This window comes from Dendrobates tinctorius, unplaced genomic scaffold (assembly GCF_039654945.1).
Source record: "Dendrobates tinctorius isolate UK_male_01 unplaced genomic scaffold, ASM3965494v1 ptg000038l, whole genome shotgun sequence".
NCBI classification, from domain to species: Eukaryota; Metazoa; Chordata; class Amphibia; order Anura; family Dendrobatidae; genus Dendrobates; species Dendrobates tinctorius.
The window spans coordinates 31,016,419-31,036,973 of NW_027361706.1; the positions used below are offsets into that span (position 1 = coordinate 31,016,419).

The 20,555-nt window shown below is 45.0% G+C and overlaps 1 protein-coding gene across 1 annotated transcript in view; it reads left to right on the forward strand.

Annotated features, from left to right (window-relative positions):
- The window catches only part of IL2RB (interleukin 2 receptor subunit beta), a 129,006-nt gene extending 114,378 nt beyond the window's left edge, over positions 1 to 14,628 (forward strand). The window contains exons 14-15 of the mRNA XM_073574344.1: positions 6,787 to 6,871; positions 11,606 to 14,628. Of these exons, the coding sequence (XP_073430445.1) occupies positions 6,787 to 6,871; positions 11,606 to 12,232 (712 nt within the window). The 3' untranslated portion in view covers positions 12,233 to 14,628. The remainder of the gene's footprint in view (positions 1 to 6,786; positions 6,872 to 11,605) is intronic.
- The last annotated feature ends 5,927 nt before the right edge of the window (positions 14,629 to 20,555 follow it).

Below are 20,555 nucleotides of genomic sequence, written 5' to 3' on the forward strand. Positions count from 1 at the left end.
GAGTGGAGCCTGCGGCTTAATTGGACTCAACACGGGCAACCTCAACCATGCCATCCACAAAAAAGCTGCACAGATTGTAAGCTTAATTCCGTTAACGAACGAGACTCAGGCATGCCCCCGCGGTCCGCGTCCAGCTTACTAGAGGGACACGCGAGGCTCTTGCACGTGAGATCAGCTAATAACAGGTCTGTCATGCCCTTATATGTCCGGGGCTGCACGTGTGCTACAATGAAAGGACCAGCGTGTATCGCTTACAGGTGCGGATAACACGCTGAACCCCGTTAGTGATGGGGATGAGAGATTACAATTCTTCCCCGTGAACAAGCATTTCCCAGTAAGTGCAGGTCAACCGTAATTCCGGAATTAGGCCTAAAAGGCATTCCAGAAAGAATGTGAAAAAATTAAGTGTCCAAACCACAGGTGCTGTAGCTTGCTTAACAGCTGGGCTCCTCTGCTGAGTAGCACACAGTTCTTACATAAACAGGCGGCATAGCTTGGTTCACGGGTGGCCAACTCTGCTGAGTAGCATACACAGTTACTAGGCCCAAAGTATTAAGTGGGGTAAATGCAGTCAAAAACTGGTTCTTTCATAAACAGGCGGCATAGCTCGGTTCATGGGTGGGCTCCTCTTCTGAGTAGCAGACACAGTTACTAGGCCCAAAAGGATTTTCAGGACAATATGCGGTAAAAAATTATTAGAAACACATACGGTGTAGCTCCTTCACATGTGTACTACACCACTGGCTACCAGACACCGCTACTATGCCCTAAAACTGTCTATTATTATCATTGAAAACCTTTATTAATGTGAAAAAAAAAAAAATACGCTTTTGTTTAACGAAACATTCTCGAATGGAAACTCGAACAGCCGAATTTTAATCAAAGTGTTGTAGTTCGACAAACGGATCTAACACCGCCCAAAACAGCTAGAATTTGAACTTGGCCAACAGTTCCACTCAAACACCACTCATCTGTAATCAGGAGGCAGACTCAGACGGTCTCAGGCACAGTATGGATTCGACAAGATTGCAGAAAGTTGAGAAAGGGTACAGTATCACCGGATAACAGGTATATATAGCATAGTTTAAACATTTAAAATCTCCGTGTTTATTTCCGGAGTCCGACAAAGACACTCACAGCCTCAGTATGGATTAGACAACAATCTAAAAAGTAGAAAAAAGGAAATGTTTTTGAAGCGTACACCAGTATACACTGTTGGGGTATTTTTAAATCTTCATATATATTTCTGTCTCAGTAAGACAGTCCAGACTCTCCGCAAGAGGAAATGAGATGGATAAAAGCACAGATATAAAGTCGAGTGATTGCAGAAATTTAGGAATTAGTAATCACGGGAAAAACTCCCGGGAGAATTCTCAGAGGCGATGCTGACCCTCAATTACTTTGTGTGTGGAGACAGCAAAAACAGTTCTTTGTGAAGAAAGGGTTGCTGTATCGCAGTACCGTTGATCCCATCACCATTACTCATCTCCATCAAATTTTGATCACAGGGAGAGATGTAGACATGGTCCTCACTGCCTATCATGATCTGTCAGGTAACTTTGGAGTGCAAAAGACAGAAGCCACAGGCTGTAGGCGATTCTATTGGATTGGCATGAGAGGGCACATTTAAAAATGTGGGCAGGAATGTCACACGTTTGTGAGTAGGAAAACTGTGAAAGCTGATGATAAACCACCACTGCATCTCATTGTGAGTCAACGTCCATAAGAAATGGAATGGAATGGAATGCCATTGATCATCTGAAGCTAGAGCCTGGCCAGCAGGACAGGGCATAGCTATGTCTTAACCATCATCTATCAGTTCAACAAATTTGTAGTGGCAGTCCCAGGGAAGGATTTGACAACCCAGACTACACAGCGGAGGAGCAGGGAGAGGTAAATATTGCAAATGCTGGGGCCCTGCCCAAGCAAGGGGGGCCCACTCATGGGCGTCGGTACTGGCACTGGGCCCCACATAGTACGCCGGTGTGTCTGACGGCGGGTGTGCACCCCCACCGTCAGAGACACTTGATTGCACTATGAGGGACCCTGTGCCAGTGCCGGCACCCAAGAGTTGGCCCACCCACCTGTCCAGGGCAATGGCACTCGCACGGTTGCGTGCGCTAGGTGGTGACCCCAGCCATGGGGGGGGAGGCAGCCCAGTTAGGGAGGTTTAAAAAATGGCATATGTTGATGTTGGACATTCAGCAGCTGCAAATGGAGGAATTGGAGAAGTCCGAGGAAGAGGAGGACAAAAGCGAGCCATTTTTCTGGCAACCTATGTGTCATCAGGGAAGGTGGGACAAAATCCTTTGAAACCCATGCATGGTTCATTTTAATGAAGGTTAGATTATCAACATTTTGGGTCAACAGACGGGTCCTTTTTTCTGTCAGGATTGAGCCAGCAGCACTGAAGACTCTTTCCGATAGCACACTAGCAGCACGGCAAGCAAGCTCCTGTAAGGCATATTGTGCCAATTCAGGCCAGGCGTCCAGTTTAGAGGCCCAATAGTCAAAGGGGAATGACCTGTGAGGGAGAACATCGATATGGGGCGAGAAGTAGCTTGTAACCATAGTTGACAACTGCTGTCTCCTGTCACATTCAATCGATGTAGTATTACCAGTCGTGTGAGCGGGACTTGAAAAATCAGTCCACAACATGGTCATGAAACCCCTGTCTCCAACGCCACTTCTGATGTGTGCACCTCTTCCATGTTGCCCCCTACGGCTCGTTGGAGAACCATCACCGCTGCTGTGTGCTGGGAATGCCTCAAACAAGCGGTTTACCAGAGTTGCTTGTTTGTTAGCCAATATTAGGTCAAGGTTCTCCTGTGGCATGATGTTTTGGAATTTGCCTTTATAGCATGGATAGCATGGATCCAGGATACTGGCCAACCAGTAGTCATCATCGTTCATCATTTTGGCAATGCGGGGGTCCCTTTATAGGATCTGCAAGGCATAATCTGACATGTGGACCAATGTTCCAGGTGTCAATGATGCACTGCGAGTGCTGGGTGGAGGAGCACTTTCTGGCAAATCCACATCCCTCCAGTCACGCACAAACCCTGTACCTGACCTTGCCACGCCAACATTTTCTCTTGCCCCACGAGAAGCATCCTCCTCCCCTAAATAATCATCCCCATCATCATCCTCCTCTTCCTCTTCTTCCTCCACCTCGTCCAGGAGAGGTCCCGGAGCAGACAATGGCTGACTGTCATCAAGGCTTCCCTCCTCCTCTTCCTCATCATCCTTGGCTGCAGACGCCTGCTCCTGAATGTGCATCAAAGTTTGCATGAGCAGACGCATAAGTGGGATGCTCATGCTTTTGATGGCGTCGTCTGCACTTACCAGTCGTGTGCATTCCTCAAAACACTGAAGGACTTTACAGAGGTCTTTCAGCTTCGACCACTGCACACCCGACAACTCCATGTCTGCCCTCAAAGTGCCTGGCCGTGTATCCTCCCACAAATGCATTACAGCCTGCCTCTGTTCGCATAGCCTCTCAACCATGTGCAGGGTGGAGTTCCACCTTGTTGCAACGTCGATAATTAGGCGGTGCTTGGGAAGTTGGAGCAATCGCTGCAGCTTCTGCATACTACTGGAGTGTACGGGCGACCGGCGGATGTGCGAGCACAGTCTTTGGACCTTCTGGAGCAGGCCTGTTAACTCCGGATAATTATTGAGGAAGCACTGCACCACCAGGTTCAAGGTGTGAGCCAGGCTAGGTATGTGTTGGAGTTTTGAAAGGGCTATGGCTGCCACAAAATTCCCGCCATTCTCACTAACTCCCTTGCCTGCCTCAAGATGTAGACTGCCCAGCCATGACTCAGTTTGTCGATGCAAGTAGTCGGCCAGTACCTCTGCGGTGTCTGTTGTCGCCCAAACACATCATCTTCAACACAGCCTGCTGACGCTTACCACTAGCTGTTCTATAGTGGGACACCGAGTGTGTAACACTGGCAGCTGCGGATGGAGTGCTCGTGCGACTGCGTTCTGTGGACGAGCTTTCGCTTCTGGAGGAGGAGGAAGGTCGAACGCCCACAGCCAACTGTTTCCTATACCGTGGGCTAGGCAGCACTGTCCCACCGCCGCTGTCCCCTGTGGACCCTGCATCCACCACATTAACCCAGTGCGCAGTGATGGACACGTAACGGCCCTGGCCATGCCTACTGGAACATGCATCTGTTGTGAGGTGCACCTTTCCACTCACTGATTGCTTGAGTGCATGGACAATGCGGTCTTTCACATGAAGGTGGAGGGCTGGGATGGCTTTGCGAGAAAAGAAGTGCCGACTGGGTAGGTCATAGCGTGGGTGGTACTGCGTAGGCCATGAGTTCGCAGAAAGCTTCGCTTTCAACCAACTGGTAGGGCATCATCTCTAACGAGATTAGTTTGGCAATGTGGATGTTCAAACCCAGTGTACGCAGATGAGAGGATGAGTACTTTCTTGTCCTACTCATAGTCTCTGGTAGGGTGAGCTGGACTTGAGAGCTGCATATGGTGGAACTAGCAGTGGACATGGCGGGCTGAGAGAGGGTTAATGATGGTGATGGAATTGGTGTTCTTTCTGATGGCCTAGATTCAGTCTTTCGTAGCAATAACATTGTGATTCCCTGACTGCTTTGGCCTTGCGACGACACCTCAACATTTGCTGCTGGTGGTGGGCTAACCGGTGGGCTTACAGTGGGGGAAACGATGTAGCGTTGCTGACTACCTTCATTGGGAGCAGTTGCACATGTGATACGTGAGGTTTGGTAGTCCGTCCAGGCTTGCAACTGCATGGTGGTTAAATGTCTAAGCATGCAACTGGTATTCAAATTTCTCAGATTTTTCCCTCGGCTAAAGGTCTTTGCGCACTTCTTACAGATAACCTTTGCCTGATCATTAGGATTTTGTTCAAAAAAGTGCCACACTGCATTCTTCCTACTATGGAAGACATTTTGAGGCCTTGCACACTGTGCTAATTTGACCGTCTGGCTTAGCTGTCCTGCAACTCTTTTGGTTTTTGTAACCCGTTTTTGGACTGCTCCGGGCCTGCCAGATAACAGCTGTTGCGATGTCGATGCCTGCTGCGGATGCTCCTCCTCCTCTTCTGAGCTATTGGCAGCGGCACCCTCTTCCCCCAATGGATGCCAATCTGGGTCAACAACTGGGTCATCCATCACCTCCTCTTCAATGTCATGTGCAACTTCCTCTGTGTCACCATGTAAGGTGGTATAGTATGCGGGAAGGGGCACCTGAGTTTCATCAGGGTCATATTCTGGCTCAGTACACTGCGAGGACAATGTAGTGCTCTGAGTGAATGTACCAGCAGATAAATCTAGCAGTGGCTGTGCATCAGTGCACTCCATGTCAGATTCTTCTTGGACTGGGTAATTCATGATTTGACTTGATAACCCAGGCATGGTATGTGAAAAGAGCTCCATGGAGTAATCTGTAGTGTGGCCTGCCGCATCCTTTACTTTTGGTAGGGGTGAAGGACACAAGGAAAGGTGTGGTTCCTGACCATGAGCCTCCAATGACGACTCAGTGCTTTAATTTTTTGAAACTTCAGAAGAGGAGGCGATAGAGCTGGAGGCTGTGTCAGCAATGTAAGCCAAAACTTGTTCCTTAAGCTCCGGCTTTAAAAGCGGTTTACCTACTCCCAGAAAAGGGAGCCTTCAAGGCCTTGTGGAGCCAGATGATGACGCAGGCTCAACACCTCCTGCATTAGGTGCTATAGTGCTTTTGCCACTACCAGCAGATCCACCAACACCATCATTGCCAGCTGGCAACCCCCGCCCACTTCCACGGCCTCTTCCAACACACTTCCTCATTTTTTGGAAAATGAACCCAAAATACCACCAGCTATATGGTACTGTAAAACAAGGTACAAGGTGTATATAGTATTGGGGAGAATTTGAATCTCCCTACAGACTTGAGGATACTGAACTATTATCTCAGGCCCAGTGTAGATTACACCTCAATATAACAGGCTGAAATTGGATGGTGTATTAAATGTCTATATAGGACTGGGGAGAATTTGAATCTCTCTAGAGATTTTAGGAGGCTGACAATGATGCTCTCAGTCCCAAGTATGGCAGCAGGCAGCCTAATAAGCAGGACTGCTGCACACAAAAGTGTGGAAAAATGAACACTTGGTAACTGGGCAAAAAAGAGGATGAAAAGTATTTTTGCTTTTAAAAAAGCAGTTTGCACAGCAGTTTGAACCCAGCAATGCAGCTATCAGGGAGCCTTATAAGGCAGCCTAATAACCAACAGAGCTGAATGCACCAAAATATAGCCTCCCCTTGCACTGCACACTAACTGGTGAGTTGTACAGGCAAAATCGCTAGCAGCAGAAAAAGTTTTTTGTATCTTCTTCCCTGCCTAACGCTCTCCCTACAGAATCAGCAGCAGCAGCAGTTCTCCCTATTCTGAGATTAGCAGAAGTAAGATGGCGGTCGGCGTGCATGCCCTTTTATAGCCCCTGTGACGCCACACAAAGCAAGCCAATCACTTGCATGCCCTTCTCATAGATGGTGGTGACCGCTGCCTATGTCATCGCGTTGCCCACAGTGTGCGTCCTCCATCATTGGCTGAAAAAGGGCGCTAGAAGCATCTTTTGAAACGCGACTTTGGCGCCATGGTCGCCGACCTCGTGGCCGACCTCACGCTATGGTCGGGTTTCGTTTCATGAAACCCGACTTTTGCGAAAGTCGGCGACTTTTGAAATTGACCGACCCGTTTCGCTCAACTCTACTCAACATATTACAACTTCATATTATAATACAATATACTTTTTTGCAGGGTTAAGAAGATAATGTGGATAGGTGTTCCAGATCCATCACCATTCTTTCACCCCTTAATTGATACTCACAAAGGAAACTTCAAGGTATGGAGAACTATCATTGCTAGTTATAATGCTAAAAATTGTATGTTTGTCATCTAATCATCTAACTTACAGCTAGTTAATAGCCAATTTAATATCAATTTTGGAACTTTTGAAGTTCTTTTGAAATTTATGAACAAAATTGCAAAAAAAACAGAATGAGGATACAAAGCACAGAGGCACATGACAGTCATTTCTAGGTCAAATATATATTTGCATATATACAGTGTAATAGAAAAGACTACTTACTGTCATATGACAGAGCACTAAGAATTCTGTATTTTAGGATAAACTGAAAAATTTCCAAGAAAGGCTACTTGTATATAAGGGGTACGTTAAGCCTTCCGAATACAGAGAGTGATAATCTCATCAAATATTTGCAGAAACATCCCCAATATGAATCTGCAAATTAAAAGTGGCATTTTCCAATGCATCTCAAGGTATGCCGTTTTTCACCCGATAAGCATTTGTAACTAAGTCATTGCACTGTTTGGTGCTGCATAGGATCTATGCAGTCAGCTTTAATGTATACAGTGGCATGTGAAAATTTTGGCACCCCTGGTCAAAATAACTGTTATACTGAACAGTTAAGCAAGTTGAAATGATCTTTAAAAGGCCTAAAGGTAAAGATAACACATTTCCTTTGTATTTTAGGCAATATTTGTGTGTATATATATCTATATATATATATAGATATATATACACACGCGCACTGTATATACTTGTGTATAAGCCGACCTGAGTATAAGCCGACCCCCCCTAATTTTGCCATAAAAAACTGGGAAAACTTATTGACTCGTGTATAAGCCTAGGATGGAAAATGCAGCAGCTTCTGGCAAATTTCAAAAATAAAATTAGATAACAATAAAAGTAAAATTAATTGAAACATCAGTAGATTAAATGTTTTTGAATATCCATATTGAATCAGGAGCCCCATAAAATGCTTCATACAGTTCATGATGGCCCCATAAGATGATCCATACAAAATACGCCCCATATAATGCTGCACAAAGGTTTATAATGCCCCTATAAGGTGTTCCATAGAATAATATGCCCCATATGCTGCTCCATAAAGGTTATGGCCCCATAAAATGCTCCATAGATTATGCCCCATATGCTGCCCCATAAGAAGCTCCATAGAATAGGCCCCATAAGATGCTCCATAGATTATGCCCCCATAAAATGCCCCATAAGATGCTCCATAGATTATACCCCCATAAGATGCTCCATAGATTATGCCCCCATAAGATGCTCCATGGAATATGCCCCATAAGATGCTCCATAGATTATGCCCCCATATGCTACCCCCATAAGATGCTCCATATATTATGCCACCATATGCTGCCTCCATAAGGTGCTCCATATATTATGCCCCCATATGATGCTCCATATATTATACCCCCATATGCTGCCCCATAAGATGCTCCATATATTATGCCCCCATATGATGCTCCATATATTATGCCCCCATAAGATGCTCCATATATTATGCCCCCATATGCTGCTCCATAGATTATGCCCCCATATGCTGCTGCTGCAAATAAAAAAAAATTACATACTCAGCTCTCGTCGCTGGGGGCCAGGTGTCGGGTCCTGAGTAGGCTGCGACACCGGTGCGCTATGGGGGACAGATGCCGGTGTCACCGCTGGCTCAGGACCCGGCACCTGAGATATTCACCTGTCCCCGGTCCATCGCTGCTTGACACCATCTGCCACATCATCTGTCAGTGATGTTCAGGCAGCAGAAGGCGTGGCACACACTAACCACACCACCGCGCCCTCTGCTGGCTGAATGTCACTGACAGAGGATGCGGCAGACAGCGGCGAGCAGCGATGGAGCTGGGACAGGTGAATATTGGATATACTTACCCCCTCCTGATGTGTTCTCTGCAGCCCCGTTCTCCCATGGTCTCCCTTCCTTCCTTCAGCGGTCACATGGTACCACTCATTAAACTCATGAATATGTGCATATTCATGAGTTTAATGAGCGGTGCCATGTGAAAGCTGAAGGAAGAAAGGGAGACCATGGGACAAGTAGGGGGGCTGCAGAGATGCATCAGGGGGGTCAGTATGATCTGACACCCCTGCTCCTCCTCCCTCACCAATCCCTTGGCATATATGACTCACGTATAAGCCGAGAGGGGGACTTTTATCCCCAAAAAATGGGCTGAAAATCTAGGCTTATACCCGAGTATATATGTATATATATTCATCTTTTACATCTTAAAAATAACAAAAAGGAAAATGGGCACCCTTGGAGATTTGTGCACGCAGATAACTTTGACCAAGGCTCAGACCTTAATTAGCCTGTTAGGTTATGGCTAGTTCACTACTATCGATAAGAAAGGCCAGGTGCTGCAAATTTCCCAGCTTTATATAAACCAAGCCTCCTCTAACCTTGTGCCAAAAAAACAGCAGCCATGGGTTCTTCTAAGTAGCTGCTTAGCACTCTGAAAATGAAAATGGTGGAGGTCCACAAAGCAGGAGAAGGCTCTGTGGGAAGATAGCAAAGCATTTTCAAGTTGACATTTTTTCAGTTCGAAATGTATTTAAAAATGGCAGTTAGCAGGAACAGTGGAGGTCAAAATAAGGTCTGAAAGACCAAGCAAAATTTCAGTGAGAGTTTCTCATAGTATTGCTACAGAGGCAAGTCAGAACCAACGCTTGACTGCAAAAGACCTTCAGAAAGATTTAGCAGATCTGGAATTGTGGTACATTGTTCTACTGTTCAGAGACACCTGCACAAATATGGCCTTCATGAAAGAGTCATCAGAAGAAAACCTCTCCTGTGTCATCACAATAAAATTCAGAGTCAGAAGCATGCAAAAGAACATCTAAGCAAGCCTGATGGATTTTGGAAACAAATCCTGAGGACCAATGAGGTTACAATAGAACTCTTTGGCCACAATGATCAAAAGGTATGTGTGGAGAAAAAAAGGGCACAGAATTTCGGGAAAGAACATCTTACAAACCATTAAGCATGGAGGTGGATCAGTCATGCTTTGGGGTTGTGTTGCAGCCAATGGCAGAGGGAATATTTTATGGATAGAGGGAAGAATGGTGTAATAATTATATGGGTACTACGGAATCTGATTGCGTGGGATAATATGACACTAAGACCAAAGTTGATGGAAATAAGTATATTTAACAAGTGTAACAAAACTAACAGGGCACTTCCTACAATAGTGACCAAAACACAGCACAATATGGAATGATGCAAGTAAAGCAAAACTACTGGAGCTCTTCCTTGAATTGTAACAAAAACACAGCTCAATAAAGAAATGTCCAGAGTAACTGAAGAGCGGAGCGCGCCTGCTAATATAACCAGTCCAACAGTAATATAAAGCATGTGTGTACAAGGTACTAAACGTAGGAGTACAGCAGAAAGTATGTGAGTAAGCACACTGCATTTAATGAGGCAGTCCAGCGATATTAAGAATGAGCATGCACACAGTACTAAAGTGTAGAAGTCCAGCAATCATAAAGGTGGGAAGGCACTCGGCACTTAAATGTGGAAGTCCAGCTTTATAAAGGAGTGGCAGAGAAGGTCACTATGTGTACCTTTTGGGCTGTAAGTTGATGCAAACATAACACCATCTGTAAAAAAGCTGAATAGGATGGCTTCTACAAATGGATAATGATCCTAAACACATATCACAATCCACAAAACATTGCCTCAATATACGCAAGCTGAAGGTTTTACAATGGCCCTCACAGTCCCCTGATGTGAACATCATTGAAAATCTGTGGCTAGAGCTCAAAATATCAGTGCATGCAAGACAACCCAGGAATCTCATAGAACTGGCGGAATTTTCCAAAGAAGAATGGATGAAAATCTTTCAAACAAGAATTGAAAGACTCTTTGCTGGCTGCAAAAATCATTTACAAGCTGTGATACTTTCAAAAGGTGGTGCTACTAAGTACTAACTATGCAGAGTACCCAAATCTTTGCATAGGCCCATTTGCCTAAACTTTTACAAGCCACTGTAGATAGATCCTTTAAACCTGAGCTCTGATCTTAAAGGCATATCCTCAGTTTTGGACCTTATCTTCTATCCACTTGATACTGAATAGCTTCCCCATTGCTGTATGTACTACCGCTTGGATTCCCACCGATCCTGAGAAATAGGGCTCTCCAGAGCTCCGTGTGAATGAAAGAGTGGTCTATCATGTACAATGCCATATTCACTCTTATTGGCGTGCCGAAGACAAAGCTGACTGCAGCACTTAGCTATCTTCTACAGTCTCATTAACAATGAATGGAGCAGCAGTGCACATTATGGACTAGCAGCCCATGCACATGGGGCTCATCAGAGCCATGGTTCTCGGGATCTGTGGGGGTTCAAGCGGTCAGATTCCCAGTGATTGGGAACATATCCCTTATCCAATAGATGGGGGATAACTTCCAGACTGTGGTTGGGGGAATGGGAATGTCCTTATATCCAAGACAATGTTTGCACCCTCAAACACCAGTAGTCCCGGTAGTTGACCTTTGGAAGATAAGTGTAACTCATTGTATGTTATTACACTATGGCATATTTGTTATTTTTTAATATAGACATGATAGACACGATTTGTCATAGGATGCTAAGATATTGCTAGTCAGCAATGGTCTTCTCAAGGAAAAAGTGGGCACATGTTACACTCCCATATCAGTAGAGGTTGAGAAACAACTACAATTTAATAGTCCTTACATAAGCAGTTAATAATTATAATTCTTCCTCTTTTTCTTTTCAGAAATGGCTGTCTACCCCTTATGTTTTTTCACCATTCTTCCAAGATCCAAGTCCTGTTGTTATTTCCCCTGTTAGTTTTAACTGTAATGTAGAAGAACAACATCTGAAAAGCCCCCCAACTCCAAAATCAGAAGGGCACAAAGACAAATTGGGACACTCCGGCTCAAGCTTTAACAATCAGGAATATTTCTCTTCTGTCTACTTCGAATATGACCATTTTCCATCAACAATTTTAAATCAGTCTTTACACTCCCCAACCAATGAAGATATGCCTCTGTTCCAGGCTGAGTATCTCTGTGCGCCTCAATCTCTTGCAAGTTTTGGTGTCTATAATGGGTCATTTGAGCAGAATGCTCCAAATAGAGTCACACAGATGCCTGTACTTGTGGAAGAAGTCATTGCAAATCTCGAATGTGATGATGAGAAAGATGAAATTTATGGTCATCAAGAAGCAGAGAATGTGAAGGAACAAGAAAGAAACAAAAGTTCTGACCATCAGAAAGAAAATATATTTTCTACAACTCCCTTGCCACAGCAGCATGGTGGCAAACTATCAAAAGTAGCCAATGTTGCAGCAGACTACCTCTCGCTGAAAGAGTTAAACCAGAAGCACTGCCAGTGGGTGTGAAAAGGTTTACGCATTTTTTTTTACTAGTTCTAGTTTATACTAGCTCTTTTATACCACCTTACAGGCAAATACATATGAGTGGCACAATCTGCCCCTGAGGACGCTACAATGAGACAGCAGAGAGAAAAACGTATAGAACCCGGAAGAAGGGGAAAGTCAAAGGAATAGTAGAAATATTGGAATTTGGCATTGTTTCAAGAAGAAAATCTACACCACGATGTAAATAAGTAACATGTAGCATAGTCTGAATTGTGAACAAGCAATTACTTATGGCCTACAAATATCTCATCAATTTGATTCCATGGAAAATAGTCCATTAAGGCTGTACATAATGTGGCATCTAGAGGCTTCTTTTAGACCATTGGAGCTGAGAAACTCAAGACAGACTAGCTTCATTCATTTTGGATGCTTCTAAAATGTGTAAGGTTCTTCTAAGCTGCACACATTAAAGCGAACGATGGAGAGACTAATGAGCTTAAAGGACTAGCTCTTTCAGGACAATTCCTTTTCGAAAAATGCATTTCCAGCTAAGCTGTGGAGATGAAATGATACGAAGACGGCAAGGTTTTTTACATTGAAAAAGATGCCGAAACGCATTGGTGTGAATGAAAACCCAAGTACTGTGATATCTCCACTAAAGTGAAAGAGGGCAGAATGGCACGTTGTAACATACCAACAATCTTTACTGAGCAGTTCTTGTCACTTTCTAGTAGAAATAGTTCACCAAATCTTCAGGTTTAAATATTTCAGTTGTAATACCTTCAGGACAACAGTAAAATCCTTGAGGGGCCGTAAAAGTTATCAAAAGTAGTCCACCACTCTACTCTTGCTACAATTCACAGTCTTTATGAATTGTTTACAGCAACTTCCCCTCCAATAGATTCAGGCTTAGCCATGTACACCTACTCCAGCGACTAAAGATTTCATCGCTGGTCACCCTTTTGCCGAAGATTGTCAGTCACCTCACAGAAGGGTGGCCTTGGTAGCCGAGTCCTTCCCATACCATATAGGCTGCTTAAAAAGATGCTACATCTGTATGTCACGGACCAGGCATGGACCATCATGAAGGGACTCGCGTGACCCACCCTTGATAGCCTCATATGAGGCTGTCAAGTTTCGGCCAAGGCATCCACAAACAATCCAAGCATCACAGTCCATGACCCACAGATGTGTCATAATTTGGATGCAGATATAATAAACACAAATAGAAAATAATAAACTCTCAATTTTTATGGAGGATGTTTTTTTCCCACACTCTGACAACGAAGCCATAATTTTCCACTCCAATGTAGTACATTACGGCTATTCAAGTAAAGAGCTGACCATAAAAGATGGATTTGCTGAGTTCTAATGATATGGAGTTGGCCTTTGCAGTTGCTCTACCCTGTTACTAATAAATAGGGCTCTTTAAGGGGGGTTGTTCAACTATAAATTACTTTTTTTTAAGCCATGGATTGATTAAGAATAATAAGCAAGGGCATACTCAAGCTCCAACCCCACAGATCCAGCGTTGGCTACTCCAAATGTCTCCGCCGGCTCCGGAAGTGGTGTTATGCCTCATTCGGAAGTCCCCAAGGTTTGGTAACTAGAATAGTATTTCATCTGATGTTTCCAATCATCTCAAGACGCTTGGGCTTCCAAATGGGGCAGACACTGCTTTTGGAGCTGGCAAAGACCTCTGGACCAGCCAGAGCTGAATCCATAGGGAGTGCTGTAAAGTTATTATTTTTAATTAAACCATAGCTAAAAGAAAATTATTGACTGGGATGCTCTTCATTTTGGCCTTCTTATGCACTAAGGAAATGTATAGAAATGTATGGTTCTGAATGTACAGTCCTTTAAAGGCAAACTACTGGTTTCTGTTTTTTACCACTAAATTTAAATGATTTCTGAAGAATAGGCTTTTGTTAATAAAAAGTGAGCAATGAATGAATTCCATTAATGTCATGGTATATTGTTATGTAAATGATGAGCACAATAGGCATGATTACAGATAATAGCGTGGCCATTAAAAGGATCAACCAAGTCTAGATGACTAGTCACTGGTAATTAGTGGGATTTGTTGTAGAAATTACAGTTAAACCACATCTTTTACCCTTTGCATTACAAGTTTATCCATTCTTAAATGAACACAAAGATGAACTATTCAAGTGCATTATTAGAACCTGGTGTAAATTTGTGTAAATTTATAAATCAGTTTTGTGATTTATTTTGCATGGCAAACCCTTGCTCTTGCTTCTAATAAAGGGTTACACGTTGTTTCAAAAGAAAAATGTTTTCTTCCTACGTCATGATCTTAGGGATTATTTTTAGAAAAACCTATGACCAGTCATTGTGATTCATGTTATTATATTGTGTGTAGTATGACATGCTCAAATAAAGTGTTCATTTTTGTATTTATTTTCTTATTAGTGAGATATAGCTTGAAAGTCACCAAACCTGTCATGAGCCAGACCGTCCTGTTTTTCCATTTTCCCAGTCTGGTCATGTAGGGGTTAACCTTTCTCAGCCTCAGTCTGGTTTCAGGTTTGCTATTTATCGCCGCTGCTTCCTGCAGGTGATGTCGGTTATAGTTTTGCCTAGGGCTCCTGTAGCTGACTCTGATTGCTCTGATTGGCCCTGCCACATTTGCTATTTGACCCCGTGTCTCTGTTTTCCCCTATTCTCGTCCTGAGTCAGTGTTTCCCTTTAGTGTGCTGACTTCCTGATTTTGACTTGGCTTGTATCCTGACCTGCTTCTGTTTTTTGTCTGATCCGCTTCTGACTGTTGCTGATTCCCTGGCTTGTCTCTGTCCATGAGTTTGCTTATTCCTTTGGTACTGCGCTACACTCTTGGATTTGACCTGGCTTGTTTGACTATTCTGATGCCACCTGTGGTAGCCTCATTGCTGCACTGCAGGCCAGCTCTGTTTAGGTGCAGTCCTGCTTCCACTCTTCTGCCATCTTGTGGAGCCTGCACCTACCTGCATTGCAGCAGCATGATAAAACCATTCCTGAACACTATTTGCAGTGTTGCAGGGCTCCTTATCCAGCTGGCGCCGACCTCTTCCATTCGAGAATACTGGTGTCATGAAGGGATGTACTTTCTCTGCAAATATGTTTAGGCACGTGGTATGTGTCAAAGGAACATCCACATGAATGCCAAGAACTAAGGTTTCCAAGCAGGACATTCCCAAGAATTACACACTGCATGAACCTGTTTGTCCTCTTCCAAGAGTGCATCCAGGTGACATCTCTTTTACAGGTAAGGAATGAACAAGCACCATAATTGCCAATAATTGTTTACATCCTGCACCCAAACCGTCCCGACTCTCCAAAGAATCCCCACCACTCTGGTCTTGGAAATGGCCCAGTCCACCCATCTTTTAAAAAAATACCATCCACTTTCAGCCTGGGAGACCCAACAAGTCAGAGACTAGTGTACAGGGGTCAGCATGGACCTCCGACCAGTCTGCAGTAACATAACCTCATTTGCAGGTATCTGTGCACAATATATTCAAAACCCTTGAGTCATAGCCAACATGTTTTCTGCCAACACACATTAATGAGGCTTGGGCACCCTTGACCCAGTCACTAATTTATCAGTTGTTCTTTCTTAGGCCGGGGTCACACTGGCGAGGAATACGGGAGAGTGAGAGGCGCAAAAAGCACGCATTAGACACGTACCAATGATTTTCTATGGGGTCACTCGCACCAGCCGTATATTTCTCCTCAGTATCCTACGCTCCGTGCCACTCGCAGCATGCTGCGATTGTCAGCGTACTACGCCTGTAATACGCCAATGCAAGTCTATGGGTGCGCAAAAAATACGGATTACACACGGACCACACGTGTGACTTGCGAGAAATACGCACCAGGTGTCTTTTAGCAAAGCCTGCAATTCAGTGCACGATACAGTAAACTCACACTGACAGTTTTAATAAAGAAATGAAAGAATAGATAGAATATATATATATATATATATATGCATTCTATGTGTGTATATCTATTCTTTCATTTCTTTATTAAAACTGTCATAGGGCTCCATTATATGTCCATTTTGCAAGCCTGCGAGAAAGTCTCACCATACGGATGCCATACGGATGCCATAGAGATCACAGGCGTATCTAGGCTTTCTGGCACCCGGGGCAAGAATTTGGTTCGGCGCCCCCCCCCCCCAAAAAAAAAAGTACATATGTGACTTGCACACTTAGCCATGTACCCACGAGCTGCTCTCCCTAATGCTCTCAATGTTCAGTAAAAAACTGAAAGCAGGAAGAGAAGCTCGTTGTCACAAGACCACATCTATGAAAATCGCATATGAGTGAAGTGTCCATGTGATGACTACGGCAACCTGCAGAGCTGAGTCCTGACATTGGAGCTTCTGAATTCTCACAACGAATGCACTGCACACTTTTAGGATTCTCCCTTGCCAATGTACAGTCATGTCAGCACAAGTATGTGATTTGTATACTTCTGGCCACATTCCAACTAGACGTGCCCGGCCTCGCTCTGTTCATTTTCATTGAGTGAGGCCACACACGTCTAGTCAGCATGTGACCGCATGTATGTAAATTACCAGCATGAGAGAATCCTAACAGCGTTCAGTGAGCACTGTGAGAATTCAGAAGTCTGCAGTCACATAGAATGACAGCAGACTCAGCACAAACATGGACAACCCCTGTAATGTTCCTAACAAATAAAAACATGAGAATTAGTCAGTATCACTAATAATATTTACATCCAGGTACCTTATAGATGACGTCGTCTCTGCAGTCGTTCTCCTTTTCTTCTTCTTGTCCAGACCCCATGATGAGTTTTCTCATCCACATCTCGTCTCAGCAGACTTCCATCTTCTCCGGTCTTCTGCAGCAAATCTTCACACAACGCCCTTAAAGATAGAAGTGTCATTATAATGCTCCTAAATAAAAATGTCTGCAATATACTGTCGCCTCACACTATTCCCCTCCCTCCTCATACTGTCTCCTCTATCATCCTCCTGTTCACCATACTGTCTCCTCATATATTTACCCCCTCACTCTCTATACTGTCTGCTTACACATATCCTCGACTCCCCATACTGTGTCTGCACACATCCCATCACCCTCACTCCCCATACTGTGCCCACATAAATTCATCCGTTCGCACCCCTTACTGTCTGCACCCATCCCCCATACTGCTTCCTCATATATGCCCTCATACATACTCTTCATTTTGTGTCCTCAAATCTCCCCACACACGTTAAATACCATCCCCACTCCAAATCCACCACACACATTAAGTACCCCCCATCCCCACTCCAAATCCCCCCACACATTAAGTACCCCCCATCCCCACTCCAAATCCCCCCACACATTAAGTATCCCCCATCCCCACTCCCAAATCCCCCCACACATTATGTACCCCCACTCATTAACCCCCATCCCCACTAATTAACCCCATCTCCACTCATTAAACCCCATACATTAACCCCCCTACACATTAACCCCCCACTTATTAACCCCCATCGCCACTCATTAACCCCCACACTCATTAACGCCCCACTCATTAACCCCCATACTTTAACCCCCACACATTAACCCCCCACTCATTAACCCCATCCCCACATTAACCCCCACACTTTAACCCCCATCTCTACTCATTAACCCCCATCCCCACATTAACCCCCATCGCCACTCATTAACCCCCACACTCATTAACGCCCCACTCATTAACCCCCAAACATTAACCCCCCCACTCATTAACCCCATCCCCACATTAACCCCCACACTTTAACCCCCATCTCTACTCATTAACCCCCATCCCCACATTAACCCCATCTCCACTCATTAACCCCCCACTCACTCATTAACCCCCATCTTCACTCATCAACCCCCCCACTCATTAACCCCATCTCCACATTAACCCCCTCACTTTAACCCCCATCCCCACATTAACCCCCATCTCCACTCAATAACCCCCCACTCATTAACACCCATCCCCACATTAAACCCCATCTCCACTCATTAACCCCCCACACTTTAACCCCCACTCATTAACCCCCCTACTCATTAACCCCCTTCCCCACTCAATAACCCCCCCACTCATTAACACCCCCCATCTCCCATCTTCGGTGGTTCTTCAGCTCCACAGAGGAGCACACTTACCACCAGCGTTTGCTCTGGGCGCCGGGGAGTGACGTCAGCAGAGTGATCACATGACATGATCACGCTGCTGACGTCGCTCTGACCCGGCGGTCAGAGCTAATTGTACAGGCGTCTGTATAGACGCCAGTACAATTGCTGCCTGGGAGCCGGCGCGGCCTCCTTCTCTGCGTCGGCTGTCAGCTTGACAGCCGTCACAGAGAACAGCCGGCTCACAGGATGGGGGGCGGCAGAGCGCAGCCGCCGGGGGGGAGACACTGCGGACCGCTGCATTAGGCGGCCCGACTGCGCCCCCCTGCTGGCTGCGCCCGGGGCAACTGCCCCGGCTGCCCCCCCCTGGATACGCCACTGATAGGGATTACATACGGATGCTGACATGCGCAAAATACACGACCACACCTTGATTACGGATGACATACGGAGCACTGTTTAGGGGTCTGTCATCCGTATTACGCATGTAAAATACTGACCGTATTTTGCGCAGGTTAGTGTGACTCCAGCCTTAGACTACTTTTAGTAGGTTACAACCATAAGACCTACCATTTTGCGGATGGTGATACCCTGAGCCAGTTGGTAAGGTATCACAATGTGTCTTTTCTTTAAGTTGCTCAGATCACTACACTTGCAAATTTTCCTGCTCTCAACTGATCTTTAAAAACTGAATGTTCAACTCACTCTAATTAGATGGTCCCCTTTGACAGAAACCATGGTCACAAGTAGAGTTGAGCGACTTTTGCTTTTTTAGGGTCGCGTTTCGTTTCGTGAAATCCGACTTTTCCAAAAGTCGGGTCGAGCAAGATCGTCCGATTATAGGGAAAAGTCGGGGTCGTCCCGAAACACGAAACCCAATGTAAGTCAATGGGGAATAAAAGTCGGCAGTGAGAGGAGGACAGGAAACACACCTACAGTGCCCATTTGAATGCCAAAAGCATCAATTCTTCTTACTTAAGCTTGTCAACCTTAATTAACTTCATAATACAAGTTACGCACTGAAAAATGGGGGTTATTTGGCTAAAGTTGTGGGGGGGGAGGGCTGGCTGCAGGTTTTCATGTGCCCTGGGTGAAAGAGCGCCCCTTTAACACATACCACAACTCATCATGCTCCGATACGGCAGAGAAATAGCGGTATAGTACAATGAAAAATACCTCACTTTTTACATCTCATGACGAGGCCCATCTATTTCTCCATACAGAATCATTGGTCCCATATAATGTTTGAAACAGTATATGATGAGCTCCACATAATGCTACAGTATATGTTGGTCCCCATGGATGAAGCTCCACTGTCTTATGGGCCCAAATAATGCTCCAAACATAATGGGCCCCATTTCTAATGCTCTAGTGTATAATGGGCCCTGTAAATGCTGCTACAGTGTCTGATGTCCACCTTTGGAATGTTCCAGTGTATGGTGGGCCCCATCTATCATTCTCCAGAGTATAGTGCTCCCCAAAAATTGCTGTCGCAACATAGAAAACAATCAAATAAGTCTCCTCGCTAGGGAATCCCTGTACTTGTCTGGACAGGTGCTGTAGCTTGCTTAACAGCTCGCCAGCCGTTCTCACGCCCAGTATGGATTGCACGTGATTGCACAAAGGTTAGAAAGGGTACCGTATCCCTGGATAACATGTATGGATAGCGTACACATTCAAAATATATGTCTATACAGCATGAGGCAGGCTCAGACGGTGTTAGGCCCAGTATGGATTGCACGTCATTGCACAAAGGTTAGAAAGGGTACCGTATCCCCGGATAACATGTATGGATAGCGTACACATTCAAAATATATGTCTATACAGCATGAGGCAGGCTCAGACGGTGTTAGGCCCAGTATGGATTGCACGTCATTGCACAAAGGTTAGAAGGGGTACCGTATCCCCGGATAACATGTATGGATAGCGTACACATTCAAAATATATGTCTATACAGCATGAGGCAGGCTCAGACGGTGTTAGGCCCAGTATGGATTGCACGTCATTGCACAAAGGTTAGAAAGGGTACCGTATCCCCGGATAACATGTATGGATAGCGTACACATTCAAAATATATGTCTATACAGCATGAGGCAGGCTCAGACGGTGTTAGGCCCAGTATGGATTGCACGTCATTGCACAAAGGTTAGAAAGGGTACCGTATCCCCGGATAACATTTATGGATAGCGTACACATTCAAAATATATGTCTATACAGCATGAGGCAGGCTC